Source organism: Pimephales promelas, chromosome 20, assembly GCF_988280905.1.
Source record: "Pimephales promelas chromosome 20, fPimPro1.hap1.1, whole genome shotgun sequence".
In the NCBI taxonomy this organism is placed as follows: domain Eukaryota; kingdom Metazoa; phylum Chordata; class Actinopteri; order Cypriniformes; family Leuciscidae; genus Pimephales; species Pimephales promelas.
In genome coordinates, this window is record NC_142788.1 from 26,245,558 (window position 1) to 26,268,628 (window position 23,071).

Here is a 23,071-nt window from a genome sequence, read left to right on the forward strand (position 1 = left end):
CTAATGACCCTGCTGGCTAGAGAACTGTAATTCATCAAACGCTAACCACACACAAACACTACTGAGACCAAAACTAATGGATCCTTCCAGTGTGCCCTCATTTGTCTGCATGTGTCATACAGTAATTATCCGAGGACAAAGAAACATCCTTGCATTACTCATACAGGAGCATTAAAGACCTAGACATGAGACAGAATGGGCAGAGGTTATTGTGAAAATTTAGTTTCATTAAGAAGAAATAATTTAATCTTTTAGATGATTGTGTGATAATTAAAAAGAAATATATAACATGTTAAATATTTCTAATTGGTTACATTAGCCTGAAATACTGTGAAAATAATGTAGTCTTTTTTTTTACCAGCCAAAAGGAATTATATGGATAAAGCATATTTAATTTGATCTATTTAATAATGTGTTTCATATTATAATACCAAGCAAAATTATAATCTATGATTACCTGAATGATGGAGATCAATCATAGACACATGACCACACCCTTTTTTAAGCATGCTTCTATATTCTCAAAACCCATAAAGCACAAGTCCATATCGGATGCTATGTATTCATGTATTTGAATGAATGACACTGTACTTAAGGGATTCAGACTTGACCACTTTATTTGTAAAGAGCACAAAGGGGCTCACAATATACAAATCTATTTATTTGTAGCTCAGGGGTATTGTAGTAAACAGGGCTATGGTACTCTTAATTAAAAGATTACTATAATTAACTTTCATTAAAAGGATCAATAAACTAGGGCTAAGATTAAAAACAAGGCCCATGCATTATACACTGTTTTACAAGGACCCCATATATCCAATCCCAATGAGATGTTGCCATGGGAACACAAGGCAGATAGGCTGAGGTGATGGATTTAAAGAGGCAGGACATGTTTTTCTATCCATGGCAAACATGCTCTGCTTCCTGTGGTGTTCAGTGCATAGTGCTGAGAGTAATGAGAGTTAAATGAAGGAGAAAAGAGCAATAATGAAAGGATAGAGCAACATCTAGGCTGCAGTTGTTCAAATTACAAAAACAACAAAGAAGGCACACGTGGAGAGATTCATCCATTCATTCTGATTAAAGCCATCTACATGGTTATCAATTAAAAAAATTAAGAGAACTGTTTTTTTTTTGTGGATTTGTGCATGACTTGGCAAAACCTGCTGCCATGGAGTTTGCAAGCATGAATTATGGTCGATTGCTGCCTCCTTTTGTCTCCCCTATACAATAAAATTTACCCTAGTGTTAAAAAATAGCATTTTTACATTTCGCAACAACTGCAACTTGAAATCTGTGAATTTATTTCTCATTTATGACCTTAAATCTCAAAATTTTATGCTTGAATATAAGAATGACCGCTTCACCATCTCATAATTACGGCTTTATATTTTGCTTTATAACTCAATTTATGTTGATCTACAAAATCATGATTATTATGAGAATGAATTATTCATTTTGAGAAAAAGTCACAATTACATATTGTACCGTGTGCTTTATATATTGCTCTCAGTATATTATAATAGTGACAAACACCGACTTTTATCAAACCATCAAAGCTGCTATAATAAGGTGTGTGGGAAAAATAACATTTTATTTTGTTTTTAATCTTGCATTGAGAAAACAAAGCAATATCAGTTTTATGTTTGCAGTATCTTGTTGTTTCTCTCAGCTCGTGAGGGTGTTGCTATGCAATTATTTTTAAGGTATTCAGAATAGTTTTTAGCTCAACACCGGTTTGACCGAAAAATATCAAAATTGAAAATACTCTGGAAACAAAAACACCTACATCTTGGGGTCCTACCTACACCTACAGCCCTTGAGGTAAGCTAAAACGTATCAAAAATTAATTTCAAAGTGTACTATCCTTTTAATAACGTGGCTGTCTATGGCTGATGAAATCAGATTTCATCAAAAATATCTAAATTTGTGTACCAAAGATAAACAAAGGTCTTATTGGTTTGGAACGATGTGAGGGTGAGAAATTAATGGCAAAAATTTTATTTTTGTGTGAACTAACCCTTTAAGATGCGACACAAAGAAAATCAGAATGAGAGTGAGGAATAAAAGCGTTCGAACAAAAAGAGAAAGAAACAACTCAAAAAAAAAAATGCATAAAGATGTAAAAGAAAAGAACGACTGTAATATCTTGCCCAGCAAGAGATCATAAAGTCTACACTGGTTTAATGCCGCTCAATCAACTCGTAATAAAATACAAAATGACCCATAATATTTTTTTGCCTTTCCAATGTTAGAGAAAAGATTCTAGCTGGAGGTGTTCTGGAGAAGGAGAGATTATATGTTAGACATTCTGTACAGGAAACCAAGGCAGTGGCTTCCTAAAAGACAGAAAAAAGGAAAGAGAGGAAGGCAGGAAGGAAAGAGAGCAGGTAGTATGTTGTAATGCCAGGGTGCAGTGCTATGGCCTCAGGCTCTTCATATCTTTTACATTTCTAATTAAAAGAGATAAAGAGTGAAGGAGTCATCAATCCTGCAGTGATTTCCCTGTTAAGGTTTTAGAGGAAGCCGTAAAGCAGGCAGCCCGGCTCCATTGATTTTATAATTATCTCCCGTCATGCTGCTATAGGGGAGTGAGTGTGGAGAAGAGAACAACCACGGGAGAGCTAGAGAGGGAGTGGCATAGGAAAAGCAACAGAGGAAAAAATGGGGTGAAGGTCAGCAAAAAGTTGTTAAAAAGCAAGAGAGGATAACAGGGGGGCAATGGTCCAATTCTACACAAGTATCTTTACAGGTAAATCAAAAGCCTGGATAGTGCATCCATAATTTAACCTACCTGTAGGACGTTGTGCTGTATCAGTAAAATTATATTCTTGTGACTAAAATTATCGTAGTGAAAATAGACCTAAATAATTTATAAACAGTGATATGGATTTTACCATTGTAAAGAAAGTTTAAAAAACAAATTTGATTAAACAATTCAATTAAAAATAAAATACACTTTTTTTCATTTTAACTGTAATTGTTACAATAATGTTAATCAGTTAATGCTTTAGCTATTGTGAATTAACAATGAACAGCACGTCTACAGCATCTTTTTATCTTGGTTAGGGATGCAGTGATATTACAGTTTTAGCCAATTACCAATAAGCCAAAAATTATTTTCATTTTATGGTTGATAACTGATAACAGGCTATTAAAATTCTGTACTATTTTGCTCCATTGCAACACTGCAATGTATGAATGTAGTTTTTTATGCTAAAAATTACATTTAAGTGTTATTTAAATAGATTTTTAAAAGAGATAGATTTTAAAATGTACTTTATGTGAGCATTAGATGACAGAAAAGGTATCTAAATGTAAAAATTGGGGAAATGAGCATGAACAAGTTATCCAACAGGGATAAATAAATAAAAACTCCCAATATCATCCAAAATGGTTGATAAAATGTCCCTGATCTAGGTTCATGGAAATTTCTGCATACCAATACATTTTACCATTTCAACAAGTTGTATAAGGGCCGGTTCACATATCGCGTCTTTTGCGCGCTCAAGTTCGTTATTTCAAATGTAGGCGCGCGGTATGCGCGCTCATAATGGAAGCGACGAGGTCGCGGTGCGACGCGCTCGTTTTTTCCAGGCGCGTCCGCGCCGCATCGAGATAAAAACATCTCAACTTTTCAGAATGCCGCTAGCGCACCGTAGGTCACGTGACACGAACCAACCAATTAGCTTCCTCGCCATTTTTGTTACCTCTTCTTAAAATATAATCAAACTGTTGTCCATTGTCCAGGCGGAGTTCCTGAATCAGCTGGTGAAATTCCCCATGGTTCTTGCGTTTTTGTAGTATGGGGTGCACCCAAACACTGTGGCGTTTTTTAACTTTTCTGAGTAAATAAATCTTGTAACAGAGTTACAGCAAGGGTTTTTCGGTGGTGGAAATCCATTGCTGAAATTTACTTCATGTAATGGAGAGCGCAGCTGATCGGTTGCTTAGCAACGACAGACGCCTCCGGAGTGCAACCGCCCTAGCGCTTCTTTGGAAAAAGGAGAACGCGTGCGCCTAGCGTTTTCTACGCGTTTTTAGGCGCGATATGTGAACGGCCCCTAAATTAGGTAATGTATAGTGAACAAACATGAATTAACAATGAACAATAGTGTATTTGTTAAACAATATTAACCTACAGTAATAAATGCTGTAAAACATTTTTAGTTTGTTACCTGATGCAAATGTTTAACAAATTAACCTTATTGTGAAGTGTTGAGTAGAGCACATGGATATACAACAAACATTGATTTTTTTTTTAATGAAACCCATCCCACATCCTGAACAGAACGACATAACCTAAAAACAAGTTAGATAAGTGAAAGTAGGAATAACTACATAAAAAGCAAACAATAAATCAAATTCTCTGATTGTGTTGCCCTGAAATGACTTGTGTTCTTAAAGACAATGTCTCTTAAACATTACTGAAACTCATGAAAGTGGACAACCATTACTTAGGACTAATCTTAACATGTTCCCTGCCATAAACAGGTTTACGGTTGTAGTATAGTGGCTAGCAGGAATAACAAATTTTGCTGTCAAAGGTTTTTGCGTGTACTGGGTGATCAAACTTTCAGGTTACATTTCAGGTGAAGTGTATCATGAAAATGAGAAATGTTTTTTCAATCTCAGATATACTAAAAGTCTCTAGAGTCTCTACAGTGACCAGTGCACAATACAAATACAGTGGGATGATGAATACAAAGTGACTGCTGTTTCAGTGAGGTGTAATGGTAACATCACTTTTAAAGTCAATACAGATTATGACATGTTGTATAAAAGGCAAATAACATAAAGGTGCTATTTAAACTTCAACCCTACAGTAAACGGCAAGAACAAATCAACCAAACAGAGGTTCTGTGAGTACAGTGAGCTCAACCGGAGAATGTTTCAAACTTAAAAAAAAAAAACATTTCAATGTATGATACCTTTTTTTTTTTTTTTTAAATAATATTCCCCTTCATTATCTCACTTTTAAATATATGCATTAAAATACTCTCCCTGTGAATGTAATTAAAATGTAATTTTACCTCAGGTAAAGAGCATCACCAAAGTTTAAAGATGGCCAAATAATGTTCTCCACATGATCAACCTGAAGCCATCACACATTAAACATGAGATTTCTTGATTTTAGTGAGGCACAATTTAAAACAGTTCAATTCATACCTTCAAATATATATATATAAAAAAACCTTCTTACAGTACTGTAAAAAGTTTCTAATGTATCTCAAACCCAAAGAGGAACATTAAGTAGTTAAGCTGTTTAAGTACATTTTGCATACAAATAGTAATTTCATCCTTAATGTCAAGTAGTGTTTCAATACAATGCAGGAAACTAAGATAAAGCAGCAAATATAAATTGAGGGATTAAATGTAATAAATTCATTATAATAACTAACTGTTTCTAATATCCCCAGTCTCCATGCTCAAGTGGATTTCCTTCAAAGAAGATCTTGCACATATGAATTTTACATGAGGATGATGGTAAACTTCCTGACAGGAATCAAAAGTGCCAGTCTTTACTCTTACATCTAAACAGAAGGATCAGTCACTGGTGTAGCCCATTGCACATAATCATTGCCTTTCTTCAAACAAACAAAATTTCAAAATACTTCTACCACAAGACCCACAAAATGAAGAGCACCCGAACTAAATCTTGCATTTAAAATCTGAAAAAATCTTGATGACATTGTGCTTTGCATTATTGCTGATGCAGATTAATGGTAATTGTTATATCCATACAAGCCTTACGACAGAACTCAGATAAAACACACGAAAATCAAGACCCTAACACACACACACAGAAACGCACACATTTTTTCCTCAGCCGTAAATACAACCTTTCCCTTGATCTACTCGTTACAGACACTTTCTGCTTGTCAGTTGATATGTGTAAAATAACACGTCCGTGCAAGTTACTGTAAAACTGCGTGCGACATAGAGAGGTCTAATTGCTTATGCATATTCTAAGTGCATATAAAGTGTAAAGCAAATTGCATATTTAAATACTCATGTCAATATAATGTAAAGCGCAAATGCTTCTAAATACAAAACTCGTAACACATGTTGCACTAGTGCAAAGCCATCCACGCTGCACTGGCCCTCCGGTCCTGCAGTTCTGCTTCTCACCACAGGGGACTCTCTGCCAGATCTCTGCATGACGACACACAACAGGACAAGCGTTAGTTTGGGAAGAAATGCTGCATTTATAGATGGCAGAGGGTGAAAGAGATGGATAGAGAGGGAAACAGACGGAGGGGGGTGGAGGTGTAGAGTTAGGAAGAGAAAGAAAGAGGGTGAAGGAGAGAAGTGAGGGAGAAAGGGTTTTAATGATGCTGAAAATTGGCCGGTGAGCGCTGACTACCCTCTCAGTAAATCATTGCTACAGCTTCCTGTCAACTTATCTGTCCTCTTGTCCTCCCCTCACAGAACTCCCGCTATCCATTCTCTCACTCTCTTCTCCCTCACTAATTTTATGAGGTGGTATTCAAAACTTCCATCTCCTCACCATATTCGGACTGTCACCATAAATAAAGGCCTGCATTAGCGTGTGCGAGTGTGCAAAGACAGAAAAAGAGACAGACTGTGACAGGGAGATATAAAGAGAGGCGTTGAGGAGAGAGAAGGGCCGAATATTGTTTGCGACAGTGACATATTTACTCATGTGGGCTGTGTAAGAGTATATGTGAAAATCTATCTGAGCCTGTGTCTGCAGGTCACAGATAACGACAGTGTGACTGATGGGGTTTATAGACAGTGAACGTGTGTTTGTGCGTGCTGTACCCGAGGGTAGCGTCTCTGTTGTCAGGCAGGAGAAGAGCTGTCTCCTCTCCAGAGCTGTGTCCTCCTGACAAAGCAGCCTCGTACTCCTCCTCCTGTAAAACACGCGTAGTCACATATGCATGAATAAAGGGCCTATTCACTACAAGTCTGAAGAACAAGCACAACCCGATTTTTTGAACGCAACAGTGTATCTCTGAATTACTTCATACTGAGTTAGAAATATAAATCTGAAATCATCTGTAGTTTTTTTTTTCTTTACCTGAAAGCTAAGGGTTTTTTATTTAATCAGTGGCAAAAAATATCGGCAACAATTCAGAGATTGACATTGACAAAAAAAATGGCATCTAGCTCAAGGCATCTCTATGAACTCCAACACATTGAACTTGAAATATTATTCTGTAATATTCTAAAGTTTTATTTTATTCTGAGCCTAGGTTGATTCTCATTCTCTCTTGAGAATTTGTTTGATGCGCATGTAAAAGTGATTCTTTTCTAAATGATTTACCCCATTCACATTCCTAATCAAACCTGAGCATGCGCCTTATTTTTCAACATGGAAGTAAGATATTTTGATTCATTTGCCGCTATTAATAAAATTGGTGTTTATAAATATGGTAATATGATAAGTACCAATATAAAGCAGTATAATGGACTGTTTGGTTAAGTTCTAGCAAAAATGCATTGTAGAAAGATAAAATAAAAAACACAGTAAAACAAAGCAAACAACTTTTTGTACAACACTTTGTACACCATTCAGAGAATCCTAGCTTGTGATAATTCATTGCATTATTTATGTTTTATGTTATCTTTGAGAGCTCAAGCACAGTAATTTTTAGTAATTTCAAGTAATGCCTTTTTATAAAGGGTGTTGAAATCCTTCACTTCCCTAGCAGCAGACATTCCTAAACAGAACATAAGGGTGAAAGCATTAAGAAAATCTATTTTTTTCTCATATCAGTGAAAACTTGATTATCCAGAGAGTAGGTTATTGTTTGGATGTTGGAAAAAAGAATAAAAATAAATTGTATACTTTAGCACCCTTTCAGAACTTGTTGCTTGTAAAGTAAGGTAAAAACTTTCAGCATTGTTAGCCAATATTTTATAGCTTCTTTCTTTAGTGCCATTTTGTCAGATTTGATGTGAAGGGGCTTTGAGGGTGAGGTCACAATACAGCCAATTCTTCCCCTAAATGTTTTTTATGTAACCACAAAAATATCATATTTGGATATGCTGCGATGACTTAATGACCAACTCTCACCGACTCAGAGCTGTGAGTGTGTGTGTGAGCACTGGGCTGGTGTGGAGATGAGAGGGGTGCAGGTTGGCTGATGACCACCATGTTCATGCTGGAGGGGTGTCTGGGAGAGGGTGGCGGGGTGGCCGGGAGCAGCAGGTCGGCCTGGGGCTGCTCACACAGACTGTAGTGGTTCAGAGACCCAGAAGAGTGTGCGTCCTGCAAGGCCTCGGGGTTCTCATCCTCAGAATCTGACAGCAGTGGGCTTTCTGCTTGACCTGAAACCAGGAACGGCAGATGAGCTTTCACACGTGTCCAAATAAGGGTCTGTGGCTGCCCAAATAATTTTATGAAGATATTTTGATTGTTTTTGATAGTGATCATCATATCAGAATTATGTGAATGTAATATAACTTGCATAAATATAACAAATAATATTGTAGAATTTACCATAATCGTCATGTCAGCTACACATCCAAAATAAGCTAAAAATGTGAAACTGACTTAATTTAACAATATGACAAACCTTTATATGTAAACACGCTTAAGTCGACATTGCATTCATGCAACAGACGCCAGTAATTAGTTATAAAGCTTAACAGTTGCAAATGTAAATCTAACATTTTTGACACTTGTTTTATAGCACAACTGCTTTGTATGATTTTCCTTTATTTGGAAAACTAAAACTGTTGTGTAATGCTTGCTGTTGTAACTTTTCATTATGGGCTGAACAACTTTGAAGGTTGCACTGGCCAAAAACCTGTTTGACTTTACTACTAGAAATTGTGTAATGCAAACCAATTAGATTGTAGATTGCCATTTTCCATTGCGGGAGAATGTTCAATTTTTGTGCAGAATAAGTCAGTGTGAGCGGTCTGAGGTAAAAGTTAATGAGTCTAAAATAAAGCAGTGTTATATTATGTTGTTTTGCAGTATGGCAGAGTTGTGTGCTTCCGGGAGGTGGGGTTGGTGTGCTGTGTTGTACGGTGGTGAAGTCTTGTCATTGTGCAGGGCCGTATAACGCAGTGGTGTGTGGCATTTTATGATGTGGCTGTCTGCCGCCTGGAGTTCTGTGGTATTGTTGTGAGAGGGCAATAAAGAAAGGAGAGAGACTCACAATAGTGTCGTTGTGTAGTGATGTTTGTACAGAATTAAAGAAAGCACAGTGACTCACTGCTCTGCAGCAGGGCCGTCTCACTCCATTTAGAATCGCTCAGCACCTCCAGCCTTCTCTCCAGCTGACGGCTGTACTCCATCACTTCCTGCACACACACACAGTTAACAAACCTTACATTGTATCGAATGAAATAATGTCACACTGTTATGTTTAAAATACCATACCGTCCATCATCCTGTCCCTAAATCCAGAGTGCATTCATCTTAAGTAGACGTAGATTTGTATTTGTAATGTTGTGTTTATTTTACTTAATTCATTGTTGCAGTTTCCTTTTTTCTTATTTTAGCACAGATATAGAGAAAACTGGTCACCTTTTCAAATAATACACATTAATATTTATTTTAAACCCCTGCTTAAAATCTTTGTAAAACTTCTGTGTGTTTAAAAACGTAGCTTAATATATTATAAATATTCCAGGTAATTTTCAGTCTAATAAGGTCTGGGATACACCAAGCCAGCAGTAAGCTGTCAGTGAGCATCTGTCAGGCTAGTTTTTGCAGTGTGTTTTTACACGTCGGCGACAACGCAGTTGACTTTCATTGCTGCTAGTTATTTGATGTCGCCCTGGTGTGTCACGGCCTTAACAGAATGAAAAATGCATTTTCAGTAATGCATTTACAGTGAACGGCCAGTTGGAAAACATAGAGCAATGGAGCAAAGGAAATAAACATTCAAGATATACACATTTATGTTGAAGAAGAAACATAACATTAGCCTACATATATAACTCTTCTGAGTTTCATTATATAAAGTTTTATTCAAATTCTAACCTTACATCATGACTAGCAAAAAAAGTTACTTTAACTTGGTACCCCCCACAGGGATACCATAAAGGAATGCCACATAACTGCATATGCATGACCACACGCCCGCCTATGTTGATGTTCTGCAAACTCCATTCATGGCCATTACATATGTAACATACTAACCAGATGTTCCTCAACCTAGAAAGGATCATTTAACGTTTATAGCTCACATAAGATTTATTTACTTAAGAATTCATGCAAAGGACACCAAAAACACAAGCTTCAGATTTCCGTGTTTAAATCCATCTGCCCACTCCCCTGCTCGGTTTCCAATCTAAGTGTATTTACAATGTGGAATATTGCTTTAAACCAGGAGCCACACGCTGTCAGACACACAGAGAGTAAATTATTCTCTTGAGAGACAGATTGCATCTGAAGGTTAGGACTGGTACAACAGCATGTTTCTGTTATGCCTTCAGGCTCAGAGGGTTGTTTACTGATGAATTGAAGACAACTTCACTGAGAGTGAGAAAGCTTTTTAAACTTTTTGATTGACCTGTGAGAACCAGACTTTTAAGATGGCTTTGATGAGAATATGATAGCACGGTGAGTTTTGTGAGAACAGCAGAGATCGTGCCTGTATTTCTGTCTGCAGCTGCTCCTTCTCTTTCTGAGCCACTCTGAGACTGGCCTTCAGCTCCTGCAGCTCACGACGAGTCTCGCTTAACTGAACCTGAAAACACACGAAAAATGTCTTTAAATAATTAGATTCACTTTGAATAGCAAATGTAATTCATACCTTAATTTACATTATATAAACCTGTAAATGGCCTTTTTCTAGGTCACTAATCAAATGTAAGCAAATATGTGATGTTGACCATGTTAACTCTTACAACGTGTGCTGTTAACACTGAAACAGATGGCACTAAAAATATTGACTTTTGACTGAGTTTTTACTGCTACATGTCGTTGTTTCAAATAAATGTGTTATACCCGATTGCAGTCTTTCTCTCGTCCCAGCTCCACTACTGCTTTTTCTCTCTCCATCCTTGCCTCTTGCAACATCGCCTCCTTTTGCTGGATCTCGTCATTAAGGCGTTCCAGGCGGACTTTGTCCATCTGACAGTTTATGCAGTAACTTCAATTAACGACAGTTTTAAAGTTGCCTTTGTGTTTTAAAAAAATATCTTTGCTCACACTACCTCAGTGTTCTGCTGCAGGGTCTCTCTTTCCTGTGCCCAGTTGGCTCTGCCCTCTCTCAGAGAGAGGCTTGCATCTGCCAGCTGAAGTGTGAGTTGTGCGGCCTGCAGACGGGCCTGATGGAGCTCGGCGTGTGTGGTGTCCCTCTGAGCAACCATGTCTCTCAGCTCCCCCCTCAGAGTCTCCACACAGCGTTCACTCACGTTCAGGCGCTCTTGAACACTCCGAAGTTCACTCAATGCCACTTCATTGGCTGCCTGATCAACAATGACACAGATACAATCCTGTCAGTCTAGAGGCAGTTAGAGGGCTTGCATGTCTTCTAGCATCCATCTGTTCTATTTGTTCAATTTGTTCTATTATACAGACATGGTTCAAATGCACCACATACAGTTTTCTCAGCATTTCATGCTGACTAAAATGTGTGACCAATTAGAAGAAGATGGGAAGTTGTATACAGTTAATATTTAATCAAAATAAATAAAAATAAAATCACTTGCAAAACAACACTCAAACGTTTGGGGTCTTTGAGATTTTTTTTAAGTGATATGGCGCTTTTCCACTGCATAGTATGGTACGGTTCGGTTCAGTACGGCTCACTTGTGGTGCTTTTCCACTGCATGGTACGGTACAGTACGGTTCGCTTCAGGTCGCTTTAAATGGTACCTGGTCTGTTGAGGTTCCAAGCGTACCGTACCGGTACTAAAATGTGACGTGAAACACTGCAGATCACTGATTGGTCAGACAGAATCGTCACTACTAGCGTCATTGGATTTGCGACACGAGACACTTTTTTAGCAGTATTTTTGTTTTGCTGCCATTAGCCTCATTTTAAACACATTTTTCCGTCTAGCAGTTAAAAACAACCACATACCGAGAATCAGGAACACCATCCCCTCGATAGTCTCCATTGTTCCTGTGTTGTGGGTTTGAAAATGTGGCGATTTTAAGATGATGTCATGGCAGTAGAGGCGCGCGCAAATAACGATCAGTCCCACACACTTTGAAGGGGTACTACTGCAGTGGAAACGCAAAGCGAGCCGAACTGTTCCGCGCCGAGTCGAAGCGTACTGGGCCGAACCGTACCGTACTATGCAGTGGAAAAGCGCCTATAGATAAGACTACATTGTTACAAAAACTTCTATTTCAAAAATGTTTTTTCTTTTGAACAGTCCATTAATCAAAGAAGCCTGAAAAAAATGTTTAATGGTTTCCAACAAAAATATTAAGCAGATTCAAGATTGATGATAAAAAAAAAACATTAGAATGATTTTGTGATGGATCATGTGATGCTAAAAAATATGCTAAATTTTAGTGATGCTAAAAATAAAATAAAAAATCTTACCATGCTAAAACCTTGAAAAGTAGTGTACATTATAACATAATACATTTATATGTTGAGCGAAAAATATATTTTGCCAGAATGATCATCAAAGTAGACATGCTTTCTGCCCCTTTATGGTGTATTTACAACATCTAACAGCAGGGAATATGCTAATCAGCCAAACCCCTTATTAATAACATGAACTTCATGGATAAATGGCATCAAGTATCTGTTCTGAGACAATGAATATCTGGGTTTGAATATCCAATGTGAAAGCTGGGATGTGAAAACTGCAGGAGTGTTACCTCCTTCCTGTGAGCGCTGTTGAGTTTGTGTGTGAGGGTGGTGATGGTGTCTCGGAGCTGTAGAGCATGTGTATCTCTCTGGGCCAGTGAACTTCTCAGACTCTGAAACTCTGATGAAAGACTGTGCAGCTCTTTCTCTGTTCGTTCCATCTTTAACTAGTATAATACACAAAACAATGGCACAATAATGACCATGTAGTTGTGTTTATGCTTATTTGTGTACAAGTGTGTGTAAGTGTTAGCTGAGAAACCTTTAGGTTCTCGTGTTCATCCTCATCTTCCTTCTTCTGAGCTGATGCTTTCTTGGCCCGTTCCCTTAACCTACGCAGAAACCAATGAAACCATGTGACTCAATATGAGACAATATGACCCTGTTCACACTCAAAACACTAAACCGACCTCTAGAAGGGGTCCAATGTGTCTTGTGTCTTGAATTCAATCACATCAATTATCAATTCGATCAGAAACAATTATGTCCTGATGTGTCCCAGAGAATACAGGAGAACTACTTGCTTTTAAAATTATGTTCAGTGTTTATTCATGATTCAAAGAAAATCTTAGAGATTAGTCATTGGAGATAAGTCAAGTCGAGATTAGTAGAGATTAGCTCATTAGTTGTATTGGAGTTTAGTCAAATAGAGATTAGTAGAGACTAGCACATTAGTTGTAAACAAACATACAACACAATCAATGTAGTGTGAATCACAAACAAATAACTCTGATTAGCTCTTGTGTTATTTAGTATTTGTTTATTTTAGTAAATATTGATGCACTGAAATTAATTTTGATAAAATAAAAATAAAGTTTTGATAACTGGGTTACCCCATTAATTATCCCATTAAGTTATAAAAATGTTCTAGGAACATTCAAAACGTCCAGTTTTTTTAGACGTTATATTAACGTTCTGCTTGGTTTTCAGAATGTTATTAGAATGTTAAGAAATAACAATTCTAGGTTATACTGGGCGCTATTCTAATCTACAGTATTAACTAATGACAATAAAATAGACCATCCTAAGTCAATTTATTGCATTAATTCCTCTCTCAACCAGTAGAAAATGCCTTGAACAGCTGATTATGCATGGAAAAAAAAAACTCGGAAAACCAACTTAATTTTGAAGAAAAAAAAAACGTGATTTCAATTTTTGGTCAAACCACCCTGCACTATGTGTAGGGCTGGGTATTAATTCAAAGATACTTCAAAGGGTAGAAAACACAAAGCCTCTCACCTTTCTAGGTCAGTCTCTCTTTCCAGTCCTCTCTGGGTCAGTACTTTAATATCCTCTTCTAGCTCTCTGATTCGCTGCTCATTAGCTTCTTTTTGAGTTAGCAGGGCTCTCTTCTCCTCTGTCAGGGCCTCACCTAAATCCTCAGCTTCCTAAAAGAGAGAGGTGTGGTGGTAGTGAGGTGTTTAAACTAGACTGTAACACTAAAAATCGTTTAGCAGTTAGCTTTCCGCCAGTGTATGTGAACATATACACCACAGTAAACACAGTAAAGACAAAACATACACAAAACCATGACCCAGGGCTGACCACACAGGCTGATGGAATGAGTGTTTACACTACCTTCTGCTTCTTCTTCATCTCCTCTACTTTCTCTATATATTCTCTCACTTCCTCCTTCAGCTCGCCGATCTTCCTTTCCAGCTCCTTGCGGCTCTGCTCCCAGGAGCTTCTGTCTCTCTCTCTCCTGCCTTTCTCCCGTTCCACGTTCTGGTCTGCTGCTTCAAGAGCCTGGAGCAGCTCAGCACGCTCCTTCAAACACTCCTGCAGACGTCTCTGTTTGGAAGAATGACAGAGAAAGATACAGATATTAATAAAACATACAAATGAAGAAAACCTAGTTTTAAATGAGGTCTGTCTATTGATTCAAATGTTAATTATTTACCTTATATGGTAAATAAAATATAAAACAAATCATTTAAATATATCAATATTATATATGTAACTGTACAGCGTTTCTAGGTTGTACGTCACGTGCATCACACACATGACCAGCGCCGGCCGTACAACCCAGAAGCGCTGCGCAGTTACACTAAGTGAACTATCTCGAGGCTCACAGAGAAGGAAATGAATAGTTGAATAAAGTCGTTATTTTTGTTTGTTTTTTGCGCACAAAAAATATTCTCGTCGCTAACTATCGTGATAAATTTATAGGTATCGGTATTCTTGCATAGCCCTAAAGTTTATTGTGAAGTTTATATAATTTAAATAATTATCTTAAATGTCTTATTCACATTATGTGATATCAGTAACAAAACAGCATTACTGACTTGGTTGGAAAGCTCTAAGCTGTTCATGTGATTCTCAAACCACACAACAAAACTGCACATTGTGGAAATGTTAAAAGGAGGCTCTCTGTCTGAGGTCTGTATGGATTAAAGTATCAATACACTGTCTGGGACATCTTTTCTATTTTTACTCTTTCTTGGACAAACAACAGTGCATCCCAGAGCTGTCAAAGTATGAGATATCCCTTTTATTGTAGTACTACATACTGTAGTTTAGCTTAAAAAAAAAAAAATCTGTTATAACCTGGAAGTTAATAAAAAATACAGCGAAATGGTGTTCATTTAAAAAGCCTTTTTTCACTGTGATAAAAACTTGAGACCATTATCATTTAGGCTTCATGCTTACAATTACACACTTGTACCAGACTACCAATATTGTTTGTTTTACATATTTATTTATAAAGTATGATAATATATACTGTTTAATTGAACTATCTATCTATCTATATATATATATATATATATATATGTGTGTGTGTGTGTGTGTGTGTGTGTCAAACAGAAACCCCTAGAGTCGCTGTGGAGTATGGTATTTATGACTGTAATGTTAAATACAAACTCACGCAGAGCGTCTCTGCCATAGACTGGTCTCTGCACTCACGGCCTGATACCCCTTTGAAGCTGTTATATTAAGGTACAAATTTTGCATAGTGTGCATTTTTTTGCATTAAATAATAGACCTAGCACTAAAATGTGTTTTTGAACTCAAGCCGAGCGCTCGTGTCCGCTGCTATCAGTGTCATGGATCCAGTGTTCTCTGTGGCGTGCAGTCTTCACTTGGACATGCTCTTCAATCTTTCGCTGTTGCGAAGACTCTCTATTCATTCCGGTGAAATCACAAAATAAAATGCACAAAAAAGTGTCTCTGCTTGATATAGACTGTAACCACTGATGAACATATTAACTTTTGATGAGAGAGAAAAAAACTTAGAACCTGTAACCTCTGACACACTTTGCAAGAGATCTACCACTAGACCATTAAATAACTCAAACAAAACTTCCGGATTGATGCATTTATTTACGGTTTGACCAGAGAGGCTCATTCTCTTTTCCTAGTCTTTTCCAATCGAGTTTTCTTTGCTTTGCTCCATCGTCGAGTATCACATCTGAAATCCACAAAAGTATCTTTGTGCTTCATATGTTGTTGTTTATGTGTGTGACGTTGTTGCTGTAAAGCATGTTGTGCTTCTCGCAAGATTTGTCAGGGGCGCTCCTCTCGAACTTGCATTGCTGGTTTTTCCAGCGGCATCCCCCCCAAGCTTTACTACCAGGTTGATTCGCCCTACTATGAGTTTGTTTACTACCAAAATGACTTTGAAGCTGTTATATTAAGGTACAATTCTTGCATAGTGTGCCTTTAAGTGCACACACACACATTCAGGAGCACAGAAACGTATCAATGCTGCCCTGTGACGTTTATTGATAAAGTAGCCATGCTGCTGAATCATTTCTCAACAAGTGAGTAACACCAAATGCGCAGCTTCATTATTAGTAGAAGGATGCTGCACAGACTCAGGCAATTCACACACGCATCTCTCTCTGTCTTGATAATTAATTCAAATACATGCTATAATGAGTAACTTTATAATTGTAATCTCTTTGTCCCTGTGTCTGATTTAAAGTGGGCAGAATGCTAGATCTAATGAGCCGTAACTGAACAAATGATCCATTATTTTTACCTTTTTTACCTACCTTTTTTATTATTTTTTGTCTGGTCAAACATCAATAACTTGTTTGTTGGCAAATGGCCATGGTATAAGCAGGATAATCCATGGCTACCTCTGCGCTAAACCATTGGAATGCACTCTGCTGAATTGCATGTGTTGTGTGGTTCTTTTCCTCCACATCATGCATTAAAACGCTATTACAGCTAGTCGTGGATTATCCCTTATCATGCATACGGAGAGAATGCTACAGCCCTAGGCAACTGTCTATACTAGAATCTGGCATTGTCTTATTGTGAAACACATCATTTGTGTAATGATGGACTGAATTACAGTCTTTGCATTTTCTGTGAGTTCATCTGACCTGCAGTAGCTGGGCTCTGGGGATGACCAGCAACATGTCTTCGCCCACTTCCTCTCCTTGGCCCTCCTCCTCCAGAGTCATCAGCTCCTCCATGGGCTTTGGGGCTGAGAAGGTAAAGGCAGTGCTGCGCGAACAAGCCTCTCCCCTTCCATCCACATACACAAACTGGTACTGCTGAGTACTAGGCCCTGGTAGGTAGGATGCTGAAGGGGAGAGAGAAAAGGATACTGTGAAAGGCCATACACAGGCCCAAAAAAACCTATAAACAAAACAATTGTGTGGTCTCAGATTTTTAATATAGGAAAATTGTATTTGAATATTTCCTGTCTGTGTAGAAAATCTCCAAACTGCTTTCACTATGAATAACCAATCACATGGCGCCAGGGCCACTGGTGATGATGACCTCATCTGAGTTCTCCTAAACGCACTCTGACTCCATCACCAATACTCACCACAAAATACAATGCTACCATTCTGCACTGTGCAAATCTCAGCCCAGATGATACTTTCACACGTGCTTGCAAAAACTCGGTCTAACACTACTGTTCATAGTTTTGGGGTCAACGTTTTTTTTTTATAAATTAATACTTTTATTCAGTGAGGATGCATTAAATTGATAAAAAAGTGACAGCATAGGTATTTAAAAATTATATTTAAAATAAGTGATGTTCTTTTGAAAATAACATTCATCAAAGAGTCCAAAAAAAAATCACAGGTTTAAATAAGCAGATGTTTTCAACATTATGATCAGCAATGTTACTTGAGCACCAAAGCAGAACTAAATTGCACTTTAAAATATGTTAAAATTTATTTTAAATTGTAATATTTCATAATATTATTGGTTTTACTAAATGATGCAGCCTTTGTTGGCATAAAAGACTTTTAAAAAAACTTCTGAATGGTAAATGCATGTTACTTTAAAAGAGCAATATATAGCGCACCCACACCCTGCAGTTTAATTACTACGGATGTGCTTTTCAGAAATAAGCTAGTCATTAGGTTGTCTCAAAGATTAATTAACCACTTGGTTCTAAGGAAGCCCTGAATAAATAGGGCCCACTAGACACTGATCAGACATGTTTCTTTATTCACACACGATACACTACAATTTAGAGGGCTGTCTTAGGGTTTTACTGGGTTTTTAATAAATTAATTATTTTTAAAGCAATGCCAAAACAAGCATTTTAGGTTTATTTAAAAAAAATTTTTAGAGAAGCAAGTTGATCTAGGGTAATTTTGGAGCATCATACCCCTCCCTACTAATAATTAACTACAGGCGAAATCATTTGTGGCATTTTATCTCTTTCACAGGTCATCTGAGGACAAACATTTGCTAATGTACTGAATGCATGAGCCCAGCAGTTGGGTGAATCAATGAAAGAAACTGTAATTAGCTTCTTTAAATGTCCCTAAAGCACACTATTCTTTATTCATACTGTATTAAGACCATCAGCTGACTTTCAAGAGAGCTTGAACACCAAAATCAATGCTTCAGAGACCTTGGAAATTAACACAGCAGTTCACGGAGGTCCCCTCTTTGTAGTTGGATGGTGCTACTGCCCACACAAATGTATGGTACTCCTTGATTGACGTCCAGCCAACCTGGGGGTAAAAGATAACAGATCAACTTTAATAAAGCAAAAGAGCCACATCAGTGCTGAAAAGTCCTGGAGATGGCTCTCTCTTACTTTAAATAGTCCAATCCAGTCATTACTGGCCCATGTGTGCTGTGAGTTGATGGTGTAGTGGCAGTCCACTCTGCTCTGTGGGAAGTAGCAACTTCCGACATTGCGAAACTCCACTCCGCATGTCTTCTCCATGTCAACAGAATAGTGATGCACCTAGGTAGTTATTAAAAATTAAAATGGAAATATTTAGTCTAAAACTATTTAGTCTAAAATTATTTCTCATTCTCAAATAATATGCATGCCGTTTTATGGCTTCATTACATGAAATATTTCTTTTACCAACAAAAAAGCCAATGAACTGCAACAAAGTTACTAAAAATGATTTTTTTAAAAAACGTAATACATACTTAGTAAAATACATAATAAATACAAAAAACAATAGGTTAAATTTTATCCTAAAATCCTGATGTTAAGAAAAAGTTCAAAGACGTTACTTGTGTGCTTTGAAGTTCGGCTTAGGTAAAAGGCAAATACAGTAATTGTTTTGTCTTATGCTATCTATATGTGTAGTCATCTCTATCTATATGTATGCCTTTTTTGTCTCTATCTAAATTCACAAATATACACAAATTTAAAATGAATTTTAAACATGTATGGATATTACTAAAGTGGCTCACTGAGGACAGTAGGGGAGAGGTGAATGTGTTGCGCAAGTGAAGAGGTACGGTTTATGTTAAACTATGATGAGGCGTGCAGACTCTCTCACCCTGGACACATATCAGCTCTTACAGAGCATTTGTGACAGGCTGTCATGTGCCACAAATGCGGTGACTGACTGTGTGAACTGTATAGATTACAAGTAATGACAGGTGGGCCCATCATTAGCAGCACCTTATAATAAACTACAAAACCCATATTTAGAGTCTCCATGAACAGACCAAGGACGTTTTCTGACGTCATCTATCTGATGTCAGAAACTTGCAGCTTAACTCCAGTGTTCAGTGTCAAGCTTAATCTTAAAATAAATACCAAGGATAATTTGATTCTTCAGGATATGAGTCGTTTAAAATAAAATAGATGGTGAAATGAAATTAGTTTTAGTTTTTTTTAAAACACACTGGATAAACAACATTTATTTTAATGTACTTTTAATATTACTTCACACGTGACACCTGATTGTTGTGGCATAATAATTGCTGACTTCGAAAATAAAATCTTTCTTTGCATTGCAAACAATCGTGGATGGCTACTGCAAGCGAGGCCCAAAGTTAGAAACTATCTCAAGTTACTCGGTACAGCATGACAACAAGAAGAAAAACAATGCATAAGCAGATCTGACACTTTGTTACAGCAGTTAAAAAAGAAAAACATGACAGCCTTATAACATTGTTATAGTCAATACACATTCATGGGACTGCCTCAAATAGGATTAGATGTTATAAACATGGCATGCTTTGTCTTTAGCTGCGTGCTACTGAACATGCTGCAGTTTTTTTTCTCTTTTTTCCTTTGTGGAAAAAACGCAAACGTCGTATAACAAAACTCACCCAATTTAGATTAGATAATCAGAACAATGTCCTCTTGAAAAACGTTGTTCGGTCATATAGGAGAAAACATGTATGAGACTGATGACAAGTGTAATTTACACCGACACATTCGCCGAGATGAGCTGTGCCACGAACATCTCACAACAATAACAAAAACAGAAGCATGGGTGCTTTGGAGAGGCACGCTGCATTGTGGGAAATGAAGTTCTATAACTGATTCCGAATCATGTCTCTGATACTCTAAAAAACTAAAATCCCCATCTGTAATGGGAACGCTTTGAAGGTCGATGTGAGAAGTCAAACGTCATGGTAACGGTACAGCGATTGAAGCTCTGATTGGTTCACATTCCTCATCGGATTCATCGTCTTAGTTTCTATTGGTTAAATGCGTGTGTCAATCGAATCTTGGCCAATGCGATACGTGTTCGTTAAACACGCATGGTGAAAAGCAACACGATTGCGAAATGAAGTAGTCTGACTCATTTCCGAGAAAAGGCTCTTTCGACCAGTTCGAAACATCGATTCAATGATTCATTCATTTACGTTTCATAACTAAGTGATATTCTTTCAAACGAACTTGTAGTGTCGTACAATCAAAGCAATATTCGCAGTATGTTCTATTTGTAATGATTTTGAAAATAGGATACTAGTAAAAATGTATCGCCGATCAGTCAATTCACACCGTCAGCTGAGCTCACTCGTGGGTTCTTGGTTTGCTACAACCAGTGAGTCGGTTGACTCGAGAATCACTCGATCTGTTTATTCGTTTCGAACAATTCGTCCGGTCTGTTGTAATCAGTTCAGACATTTCGTCAAAAAGATCCGGTTCAGAAGAGCGATTCGATTGTGTCTGGTTTCCAAGAGACATGTTATATAATATCATAATATTCGCATGCATAATATAAAGCATCTGCGTGTGAAATACAGGCTATCCCTCAAATGCTCGTCTGATGCCTGCAATGGCTTTTCAGGGTTATTCTGCTTTGATTCCTGGAGTCTCAGTAGGCCGACACACATTCAGCTGGAGTAAACAGCACTCTTCATTTGCTGACTCACAGAAACTTGAAACTAGAATGCTTGGCCATGAAGCTGAAAAGCAGATGCTAAATGCCTATCATTTTTCAATGATTCCTACAATAATTTGTCTCTCATACTAAGGCTAACTGGTAGCTCAGTTTGTGCAATAAAGAGGTGAAATAAATGTATTATATATTTAATTAATATTTAATGGAGTTTGATATTTAGCATTTTAAAGAACCGAAGAGACACCTCTTTTCCAAAACATTAGTTGTTTGATGTTCTCGTTTTGAACACAAGATGGCAGTGCACTTTTAGGAAACAGGAAAGAGCTGCAGCGTAGCTGTGCATTGTCCTCTAAGATGTTTCTTTACACATATTACTATTTATAAACATATAATGTTATTTTTTTTAAATAAATTTTAATACATTTCTGTAAAGTGAATGCCCATACATTTCAAATAGAGTTTTGTAACGTCACTATCTTTCAGATGTCGATGTAAATACACTGAAAGACACAAGTAAAACTCACTTTATTTTTCTATATAGCCTGAGTAATAGCTTGGATCAGCTAGGCATGTTATCTTTCATATTCGAGACATTATTAAATGCATGAATAATTATATATTGCAGAAGAAGTTTCTTGAGGAATTTGGCACATACAACACGTATATCTGAGCTGGTCTCGTGGTAATATTAGGAGGTCATAAGTCAGAGTGATGCATTCTAAATGAAGTGGTGACTCGCATGCCTTTGATGTTAAGGATTTAGGGCCTAAGTGAATATTTCGATATTTTAACATCTTTACACACTGTCCATTGGACTGCCTGCACATTTTGGAGTCCTGTAAATCAGTTTTAAAATTATTAATGATTTAACCACTAATAAAACATCACCTTGAATGGACATGCTATAAACTTCACAGGCACTGGACGGATAATTTTGACTGAAAAAGGAGATTGGTCCAGATTGCATTTTGGGTTTTTTTCAGAGCCCTCCTTGTATGAACGCCATTCTATCTCCTTATTTATAGTTCTTGCAAAGAGATTTTCTCTTCAGAGGTGGAAACTGGACGTGATTTTAACATTTGATGTGTGATCTGGTGAACATTATATAGAGAGAAAACAATACAATTTATTACAAACAATGATTGATTGATTTAAAAAAAAAACTGAAAGCCTTTAAAATTCCCACCTGGGAAATATGATCACTTCATACTGGCTTTTGTGTTTTTTTATGTATTTTAATTTGTTAATATCTCACATATCATGTTTCCATCTATATCTGTATATTCTATTGTACCAAACTGTTTTTTCCTTTTTTGGACCTCACATTTGTTAGAAAGTGTTAGAAAATGAAATAAGTTTGTACTGTCACTTTGATTGTGCATATATAATGGCATAAGAACCAGTTTGCCCTGCAAGGAAGGTAGTCGTAGCCATCCACTGCAAACAAGATGGCCACCCTCAGCCTGTAATTGCATGAAGGCAGTAAATGAGGCAGCCCAATAAAGGTGCTGAGATTGTTTTAACAGAGTGAGCTTGGCTGAAATGCGTGGAAGGCTGCGTGAGAGGCAGGCAGGAAGGGGGGAAGGGCAGAGGCGTGTGATTGATGGCACACAGACAGTGTGTTACCGACCTTGCTTGACGACGAGTCTCCCTCAGGCCCATGACACTCCTAACCTCGCTCCTCCTCCCAGGCGCTCCATGTCAAGTGTTTCTGAGGAGATCAATGAGAAGATCTGGTGAAGGCCAGACTTATGTTGCCCAGTCATTTTATCATCTCAT

General features: G+C 37.4%; 1 protein-coding gene across 1 annotated transcript; it reads right to left on the reverse strand.

The window, feature by feature from the left end:
• Positions 1-4,713: 4,713 nt before the first annotated feature.
• calcoco1a (calcium binding and coiled-coil domain 1a) lies at positions 4,714-20,425 on the reverse strand. The gene is made up of 15 exons (XM_039652568.2): positions 20,268-20,425; positions 18,781-18,933; positions 18,592-18,694; positions 17,093-17,295; positions 14,340-14,552; positions 14,001-14,149; positions 13,024-13,093; positions 12,773-12,928; positions 11,146-11,400; positions 10,937-11,062; positions 10,581-10,676; positions 9,195-9,282; positions 8,045-8,298; positions 6,787-6,878; positions 4,714-6,156 (listed from the first exon to the last, which is right to left on the reverse strand). The coding sequence occupies exons 2-15, from the start codon at positions 18,910-18,912 to the stop codon at positions 6,129-6,131; spliced, it is 1,965 nt and encodes a 654-aa protein (XP_039508502.2). The 5' UTR covers positions 18,913-18,933; positions 20,268-20,425; the 3' UTR covers positions 4,714-6,128.
• Between the last annotated feature and the right edge of the window lie 2,646 nt (positions 20,426-23,071).

Excerpts from the sequence above, each read along its gene's own strand:
- calcoco1a (XM_039652568.2), bottom strand. The coding sequence starts at position 18,912 with ATGGAGAAGACATGCGGAGTGGAGTTTCGCAATGTCGGAAGTTGCTAC. Across the intron at positions 18,695-18,780 it reads ACTGGATTGGACTATTTAAA|GTTGGCTGGACGTCAATCAA; the intron begins GTAAGAGAGAGC and ends TTTTACCCCCAG. Across the intron at positions 11,401-12,772 it reads ACAGCGCTCACAGGAAGGAG|GCAGCCAATGAAGTGGCATT; the intron begins GTAACACTCCTG and ends ATTGTTGATCAG.